The following is a 9,609-nucleotide window of genomic DNA, read 5'->3' as shown; positions in this document are numbered from 1 at the left end:
ATCTAGAATGAATGTGTGAGACATATATATCTAACTATATGCACTAAAATGGCAGAGAGGTTTTTAATGGATGCTCAAGTTATAAGATTGATTCTTAATTCTCTTTCCAATTTTACTTTTTGTTTTTACTATGAGCATGCATTACTTGAATAATAATGTTAAAGCTTATTTATAATAATGCAAATTCAGATACTAGTGTCCATCAGAATAGGAGAAAAAGAACTAATGTTATACCCAACAATTGCAAGGTTGGAAGAAAACAGGACTTCTTGTACACAAGCTGGAGTGTAAAATGGTTTCTCACTTTTTTGAGTCATCTAGCAATACACATTAAAAACGTTTAAACGCCCACTTTCCTTTCACCTAGCAATTCAATTTCCAGGAATACATCCTAAGAAAGTATGAGAAAAGCATGCCACAGCACAAGTATAAGATGTTCATTCCAATTTTACTTACAGTATTAAAAAGACCATGAGCAAATCAACATAAATACATACACATAGTCATGTGTCTGCTTAAAACCATAGAATCACACTAGAGTGTTCTACAGCCTTTTTTGTACTACTTAACTTTAATTAACGGATATCATTCTATATCAATACATGTTAATTTATCTAATTCTTCATGGGCTGCAAAATTTCCATGGTCTAGTTTTACTGTAATTCATATGAGCAAGTACACTGCTGAACACACAGGCACTTTTGAGTTTTCACTTTTGCAACTGTTGGGTATTTACTGCAGTCTACTTGGATGAATATACCTTTAGGATGAGTTCCAAAAGGCAGATTGCTGGGAAAGGGTGCTTAGTGCATTACTGAGAGACACTGAGAGTATTAGGAGTTTCTCATGAACCTCTAAACCTGCTTCCTCCCCACCATCTAATGGGGTGGGGACGGGTTACACAAGCTGTTGGGGCTCAACAAAGACACCCCTCATGCACCCTCTACTGCTCTCTCTCTACAAGGCTGGCTGTCGGGATTTCCCCCAACTTCAGGTGAGGATGATGGTTGCGGGTAGTAACTCTCCCAGGTCCGGCCCATCCCCAGATCCACAGGGCTGGTACCCGAGGCCAGAAGGCCAGAGTACTCCCGACCACCATCGTCTCCCTCTGGAGCACACACCTGTGGTCAGCATGTAACCCTGAATCTTTCCTTCCTCCAGGTATTGGAAATGGGCCGAGTCATCATCCCACCCACCGCACAGCCACAGCTGCCACCTCACCACAGCTTCATCGTAGCCTTGTGTCTGTGCGTCCCGTTCACAGCTGGCCCAGGTAGCATTTCCCATACTTCTCCCATTGGGTTTCTGAACAGTCTGCACAGAGCTCACCTTCGGCCCATGCACCACCTGGGCCTTGACCTTGACACCTGCTCCACTTCACACTGGGCACACCTGCCAGTTCCCACTCTTGATAATCATCTCTGTGGCAAATGGATGTACAAAAGGTACATCCTTTTTTTTTTCTGCTAACGTGAGGAAGGGGAGCGTGGAGGGACAGGAGGGGATGCCTTGTGGCCCCCTCAGTGGACCTAGCAACACCATTATCGCCAAGCGTTAATTCTACCCAGAGCTGGGTGAACTTACACTGGGATTTAAATAATGACAAAGACAGTGGCACTGGCCAATTCTTCATGACTGATTTGTAAGGAGCAGGTATCACTTGTGTCATAAAACAAAATGAAATGATATCTACAATCATCACAATGATACAAACAAGGTCTTGGGAGTACCCAATTGTCCTTGGTGAGAGAGCATGCTCTGCACTAATACTACCTGAGGATGAGGTTACCCAGGAAGGCTTGCGGCACTGGGCAAGCCAGGGTTTCTTCTTCAGTTCAGACTCCAAGCTCTCACACAGAAAGGACCCCATCTTCCCTCCAACTTCTTCGCAGTGTCCTGGAGAAACTTGATCCTACTCAGAGAACATAGCTGCTGCATATAGACAAAGCCCTAAAGTCAGGGAGCTGGGCTGCAGATAGCCTTTCAAGGAGGTTAGAAGAAATGACTAAGAGCCAATGAAAGTGCTTTGCATGAGGAGAAACAGACTGAGGTTAGTACCCACAGTTTATGCTGATTAAAGACAATGTGAACTCAGTCCTTCTCAATAAATCTTTATTTCATACACATAAAAATCTGAGTTGTAGAAGCAGCTCCTGACTAGATATTAAAACTGGTTATCCCTGATTGGTGAGATCAAGGAAGAATTATATATTTATACTTGGCTCTAACTCCATAGCTTGTCTGTATGAGAGGATGGGGGAGAGGGAGGGAGAAAGGGAGGGATGTGGCAATTCTATTTTTGCCACAGGGATCTTTCTAACGCTCAAAGAATATGTGCTTCTCTAAAGGTAACCTGCAGGGCCTGGGAACTGTCCTGGACATGCAAGTACAGAAAAGGGTTTTTTATGAGGGGGGGAGGGGTAGGGAAAGGCTGGGCAAACTCCTTCCTGTCCTGCAGGTACCCACCTACCTTTGTTCGCCCAAAGCAGGAGCAGTGGGCTGCTGTCCTCCCCCTCCCCTCCCCCCACCCCTTCCCTGACAGCAGAGGACCAGACCACCTAGGTGATGTCGAAACCCTTTGAGGTGCACCAGGTGCAGAAGACCTACAACCCTGAGGGCTGCATTTTATCTGCTGGGTTACCCTTGGAAAACCAGATGTCTTTGGAGCCCTGGAAGCTCCTGACTTCAGGAAAACAAAGCATATTTACTATCTGAGAGGAGGGTTGGTGGTGTGGTGGTGCTGGTGAACTTTTCCAAAGCCTCCCACTTCTTCTGGGATCATGCCTCACATACTCAATGCCCCATAACCGGCTGTTTCTAGTTAATAACACCGTGAGCAGCAGCACTATGACAGCAAACATTCAGCATTCGTTTTGATAGACAGCCATATTTCAAACGTGCCTCGGTTTACTTCTATAGCAAGTCCATGACCATGCTTTTATAAAATAAGCTGCTTTGGAAGTCCCATGTATCTAAATCTTTGTTCACATCCAATATAGTTACCTTAACATAAAGTTCTAGAAGTAGAAATGTTGGGTCACAGGATGTTTTAAGGCTTATGTATTTGGATTTATTAATCCTTTTCTTTACATTTTCTGGATCCCTCTCATGCTTAAAAATGCCTTTGTACTCTTTCAGACCCTAAAAACTTTCACTCATCTCTGGGGAGACTAAGGACTCTCTTGAGAGCCACTGAAGCAGCCTCACTGAGAGAAGAATTTGGAGAGTTCAATCAGGGCTTGGAACGTTCTAGACACAGAAGAACTGAAAGATTTTTGGTGTGGAGAAGGGAAAGACAAAGTCCCTTTTGGGACTGGGAAGCAACACTCTCTTCCAGGCAGGGCGGAGCCTCTACCTGGTCAGAGAGGGCTGCAACCACAGCCCACGTGACACACACATTACTGCGTCTGCGTGTGGGAGTTACCTTGCTTACCTCCGAGGCTTGGGCTTGGCAGGTGGAGACGACTCCGCAGAAGTCGCGTTTAAGTGACAACGAAAGGTAGGTAGCATTTTCATTTCCTTTCTGATTCTCCACCAGGCTCTCAGCTGTGTCACAGCTGGTGTGTGAATAGATGTTAATGAGTGTGAGCCAGCGGGATTCGGGTGGGTGGGTGCAGCGCGATACTTGGCCTCCCGGGAGGAAGGTCCTTGAGGTCGTCGTCTTGCTCTCTACAGGCATCGTGGCTATGGCCCTCTGCGGTGGGGCGGAGCAATGGAGAACGGTGGGCCACAGAGGGGAGTGGGGCAGTTGAAAGTAGAGCGAGGCTTGGGGCCACTACTTGAGGTGTCTGAGCCTTGGAGGCACCAGGACTGCAGACAGACCACACATCCGGGACTCCTTGGTCCGTGGGAGGGCGAGGAAAGCCCACGCGGCCCACGCAAGACGCAGTGTGCATGCCCAGGGCTGCGCGCCTTCCCGTCGGCCCTTGTGCAGTTTGCGTGCGTAGCTGTAAAGGTTGCGGCTTAACGTCTCGGTTCTTTCTGCCTGGTGAAACTCACCAGGTAGGTCCACAGATCTGTCCTGCCTGGAGTCTAAGTGTGCGTGCGTGTGAGGGAGAGCCAGCGGGCTTCGGGCCGGTCAGGCGGTGCGATCTATGGCCTTTGAGGAGGAAGGTCCTCGAGGTCGTCGTCCTTCTCCCCACAGGTGTCACGGCCACCATAGCTCTCGTCCTGGCGGCAGGAAAGGGAGGGCGGTGGGCGGTGGAGGTCAAGGGGTTCAGATGAAGGTAGAGCGAGTCATGGCGGCGTTATTTGCAGTGTCTGGGTCCTGGAGGCCCGGGAACTGCAGACCAGCACAGAATCCAGAGTCAGCAGTGGGAAGCTGGACGTGGCTGTATATTACAAAATCTCTCCGTATTGGAGAGTTTGGGAGTGAAACTGAATCTCTTAAGTCGTACCTTTTTTTTTCAGTCAAGTACTTGAAGGTCCCTTCTCTGCCAAATTGGCTGTGAGAGAAACAGAGGGGTTTGCTGACAGCCTTATTTGATGTTATTGGCAAGCAGGCAGTTATTATTAATTCAAGACTTACTTTGGAAATCTCACCAGATGTAAAAAAGAATTTCCAGTCAGCATGGTAATAGTTCAGTATAGTCTTTTTAAATTACATTTTTCAGTTCACCATTTTCTACTTCCAGTGTGAAATATGAGTGGACGAGTAAGATCAAGATCTAGAGGAAGGGGAGATGGTCAAGAGTCTTCCAATACGGTTGAACCTGTGGTTGTGAGTGCTTTAATATCTTACTTCCCTTGACAGAAATTAATAAAAGAAAATCGAAAAAGTTGTTGAACCAATTTAGATCTGTTGTATAAAGGGCTATCTTGCTGAGAATGGTTGAATGGTTGAAAAATGAATCTCATGACTGAGACATTGAGCAAGTAGACTTGTATTCTGACATTGCCTGGATGTGTATATTGATATGAGCCTGGAAATCGCCTCTATGACTTCCTTGTTGTGCTTATTAATTAACAAATAACACACAGCCCAGAAAAGATGAAAATGGTTTCCAGAATTATTGGTCCTTGCAGATAACTCCTTTCTTAGATTATTTTCTATATAGGAAGAGTAACTTTATTAAGAGTACTTACGGATAAAGATATAGGAAAAGCCTCTTCAGATTGGTGATTAGTTACGTCCATGTAGTATGTATATTTGTGCCTTCTCTTGTTATAGTATTAATAACAATACTTGTTATTTGCACCTACCCTCTCCCAAGGCCCCAAAACTAGGTGGCAAAAAATCTCAACAAAAGGAGCCACCAACTGGGAATGTGGATATTGAACCTGGACAAGAGAAAGAAGGAGGAACATCTGTGGTTCAAGGTAAAGGGGGATGGAGAGACAATTTGTATTTCATTTATGATGTTATACTAGTAACAGGTATGAAGGGTTCCCTGAAAATTGGCTGGAAACCTGTTTGGTAAGGGAAAGATATAGTTTGCAGCTGACTGCAGTCCCTCTCTGTGATAAGTTTTCCCTCTTTCAGCATTTTACCCACCTATGTTTTAAATTATTTGACATTCTTGGAAAGTACAGTCCTTGCCAAGGCTCTAAATTAGCAAATCAAAGGAAGAAACATTAAATGTAGACAAAATTATACACTATTTTTCTAGTTAAACTTGATCTTTTTGGAATGTTGTTTTCAGGGTTAAGTCATTGCATCAAAAGTTTGAGCAAACCTAGATATATTCTGGTTAGCTCTTACATTGTAATTAAAAAAATTTTTCATAGTGCAGAGAAATAAAAAATTAAATCCTTTCCTAGTTGCTGTTAAAGTCTTCTATATTTTTGTCTTCCTGAGCCATAGTTTAGTTGTCACATATTCTTTTTAACTTTTTACTTAGAAAAGTTTTTAAAAGTACAGAAAAGTTATAAGAAAGCACAGTGTACTTCTGTATCCTCTTTACCTTGATTCAGCAATTGCTAATATTTTTCCATATAGTGTCCTTGCTTTAGGTATTAACATACATATTTTTATTGCCAAACCATTTGAGAGTAAATTTCAAATACAACTCTTTACTCGCTAAGTAATTCAATAAGTGCCTCCTAAAATCAAGGGTATTCTCTTACATAACCCAGTACAGTGATCAAATGCAGGAAATTTAACATTGAGAAAACATGATTATCTAATATGTAGTCAGTTGGTCTAGTAATGTTTTTTATAGCATTATTTTTTCCTGATCCAGGATCCAATCCAAGACTACCTGTTGCATTTAGTTGTCATCTCTCTTTGGATTCCTTTAACCTGGAAGTGTACCTCAATATTTCTTTGTCTTTCTTTGTCCAAAAGATTGACATCTTTTGGAGTCCAAACCGGGTGTTTTGTAAAATTTTCTTCAGTTTGGGTTTGTCTCATCTTGCTATTTTTAAAGACTTTTTTTTCACTCATTTATTGAGACCTGCTTGGTGGCAGGTAATGTACTAGGTGCTAAGGATATAAATACAAATGAGAATGATTTCTGTCTTGAGTTCACAACTTCTATCTTGAGTTTCTCTTGTCAGAGAAATTCACGTAAACAAATAGCTGATCTGATGAGATAAGTGCAATTATACATGTGTATATAGGTTACAAACGTGACAACTAAGTTTGTTTTAAACAGTTTTAGAAAAAAACATGCTTCATAGAGGAGGTAATATATGAGAAACACAACTTCATTTTCTAGCAAAAAACTCTTTAGTGCTCATTGCATTCTTATGCATCACATTTATTATAATACTAGCCTACAGTGCTTTATTTAATAACATTAATTTATGGTTTACCACTTATATTAATAACTATTTATATCGACCTTAATTGGAAGGTGCAAGCCAGGAAATGGGTCTGGAAAAGACTGGGGGTGAGCACGGGAATGACCCTGATGTGAAGGGGAAGATTCCACCTAATCTAGTGCCTGCTAAAATTCCAGAAGCAGGTATGTTATCTATTAAGATTGCAAGTCATGGAGTAGTTGTTTTCTACAATATTTTTATACTTTAGTAGCAAATCGCACACACACAGATTATTTGAAAGGTAGTTCTGACACCAAATGCTTGATTCAAAGACAGTATCAGGAAGAAATGAATTGTCAAGTCCATATTGTTGAATTATAAAACATGAAAGTATTATTACTTTGGAGTAGAAGTCCTTTAAAACCCAAGGCAAATGATCAAATAGTTTTTAAAGTACATAAATTAACGTACCCCAGTGCTAATTGGATATCTAAACAATACAATAGTATTGATGTTTTGTTTTTTAATTTGCCAGAACTGTTTATCAAAAATCACTATCTTTTAGATGCCAAAAAATGATATGGATCTGTATGTTTGGGCTTTTCCAGGTTGGTTTGTTGTTGTTGTTGTTTTTGAAATTGTGAGCCAGGCTGAGAAATGGTAGTATTTTTCCTCACATTTTAATGTCATATATGATGGTCGTGGCTTAAAACTAGTGTGACCATGTAATTTTTATCATACAAACTGGGATACTTTTGAGAGTTAAAGGGAGGGCCACTACTGCTTACTCCAGGACAACAAGTGTGAAAGGAACAAATGCCACCTTTCTATATATAGGCCATATAAAGGTTGAGCTGGATCATTGAAGTACTTTTGCACAAAAGAGACAAACCAAATGGAATGCTGTTCTTTGTCTTCTCTTTGAACAGTTCCAAGTATGACATTATTATTTGAACTAATATATGTAATTAGAAGGATACTTAAAGTCGATGCACTTGAATAACACTGGGTTTGCTTGCTTGTTTTACTTGGAGTTTTTGTTAGGTTGATTTTATTTTAACTGAAATCACTGGCAGTTTTTGTTCTCTACTTAAATTATCTTTAAATAGGCTCATAGGATTTAATTTGTTCTGGGCTTGAGAAATCTATGTTTCTTCATACCACCAAAAAGAATGGTGCATTAAAAAATTAGTGCTCATATGCCTGAAAATGTACATGTAGCATAGAAGCCTGTGCAGTTGTTAGGGTTCTGGTTTTAGTTTCATGTTATAAAACCAAAACTGTAGTGTGCTTTGTGTACCTTTTTTATTGCCTAAGTAAAGTTCTGCTAAGTAATGTACAACTGTTATGTTTATGTTTTAGGTGATGGACAGTCGTAAGTTAAAAAGAAGACAAGCTGAAGCCATAAATGCTGTTGTTATATTGATAATTTGGCTTGTTAAATTCTCTCAATAAAGTTTTACAGTTTTCTCGGAAGAAATCATGCACATCTTTGGTTCAGTCTATTCCTAGGAACTTGATACTATTGTTAGTGGTATCTCAAAAGACTCTTCATGTTATGTTTGGAGCTGGTCTGTAGAAGTGCTATTTATTTTTGTATAATGATTTTATGTCTGGCAACTTTGCTAAACTTATACTAACGGTTTATGTCTACATTCTTTTGGATTTTCTACATCAAAGGGAAAACTTTCAACATTTCACTATGATGTATACTACAGGTTTTTATTAGATCTCTTCTATTAGATTAAGGAAGTTCCTTTGTATTCCTAGTTTGCTAAGAGTACTTACCATGAATATTTGTTGAATTTTATCAAACACTCATTCCTCATCTATTGAGGCGATCTTACGATGTTTCTCCATTAATCTGTTAATGTGGCATTCCTAGAAAAAAAACCCAATTTGAGTCATGATATATTGTCCTTTTTCTGTATCATTCGATTCCTTTTCCTAATGTTTTGTTTAGGATTTTTGCATCTTTGTTTATGAGTTAGATTGGCCCATAATTTTTTAATGTACTCTCCGTATTGTTTTTTTTAAATTAATTTATTTATTTGGCTGCACCGGGTCTTAGTTGTGGCACGCGGGATCTTTAGTTGCGGCATGCGGTATTTAGTTCCCTGACCAGGGATCAAACCCGGGCCCCCTGCATTGGGAGCACAGAGTCTTAACCACTGGACTACCAGGGAAGTCCCTCCATATTGAGTTTTGATATCAAGGGTTATTCTAGCTTTATAAAGTGAGTTGATGTAGATAGCTTCTTTTTCTATTTCCTGGTAGAATTCATCTAACATTGGAAATATTTCTTAAATGTTTGATAGAATTTGTCAGTGAGGCCATCTGGGCCTGGAGTTCTCTTTTTAGGACAGTTTTTAATTAATGAATCGATATCTTATTTTCTATTCTTCAGTCAGTTTGGGTAAGTTTTATTTTTATAGGATTTTGGCTATGTTATCTAAATTTTCATTACACGAAGTTGTCCGTAATGTCCTCTCATTATCCTCTTAATGTCTGCAGAGTCTGTAATGATACTGCCATTTTCATTCTTAGTACTGATAAATTGTGCCTTCTCTCTTGCATTTTAAATCAGCCTCACCAGAGGTTTACTGATTTTTTTTCTAGTCTTTTCAAAATAAAACCAATTTTTGGCTATGTTGACCCTATTCTGTTTCATTTCTCAGCTTTATTATTTCTTTTCTTCTTTCTCTATTTAATCTGCTGTTCTTTTTCTAACTCCTTAAGATGTTCGGCTCATTAATTTTCAACCTTTTAAAGATATACTTTAAAATTATAATATTCTCTCTAAATAGGGCTTTAGCTTCATCTCACAAGTTTTGATATGTAGTATTTTTGTTACTCAACTCAAAGTATGTTCTAATTTTCATTCTGATTTCTTTGGACTTTGGA

The 9,609-nt window shown here is 40.1% G+C and overlaps 1 protein-coding gene across 1 annotated transcript; it reads left to right on the top strand.

Annotated features, from left to right (window-relative positions):
- Window positions 1-4,642: 4,642 nt before the first annotated feature.
- PAGE4 (PAGE family member 4) lies at window positions 4,643-7,150 on the top strand. The gene is made up of 4 exons (XM_089903876.1): window positions 4,643-4,720; window positions 5,214-5,319; window positions 6,037-6,054; window positions 6,798-7,150. The coding sequence occupies exons 1-4, from the start codon at window positions 4,643-4,645 to the stop codon at window positions 6,971-6,973; spliced, it is 378 nt and encodes a 125-aa protein (XP_089760002.1). The 3' UTR covers window positions 6,974-7,150.
- Window positions 7,151-9,609: the final 2,459 nt, after the last annotated feature.

This window comes from Delphinapterus leucas, chromosome X (genome assembly GCF_059928025.1).
Source record: "Delphinapterus leucas isolate spDelLeu-1000000601 "Yukka" chromosome X, BTC_Dleu_Yukka2, whole genome shotgun sequence".
Lineage (NCBI taxonomy): Eukaryota > Metazoa > Chordata > Mammalia > Artiodactyla > Monodontidae > Delphinapterus > Delphinapterus leucas.
The sequence above is the reverse complement of the archived record's forward strand: the minus strand, read 5'-3'. Positions and strand labels throughout refer to the sequence as shown.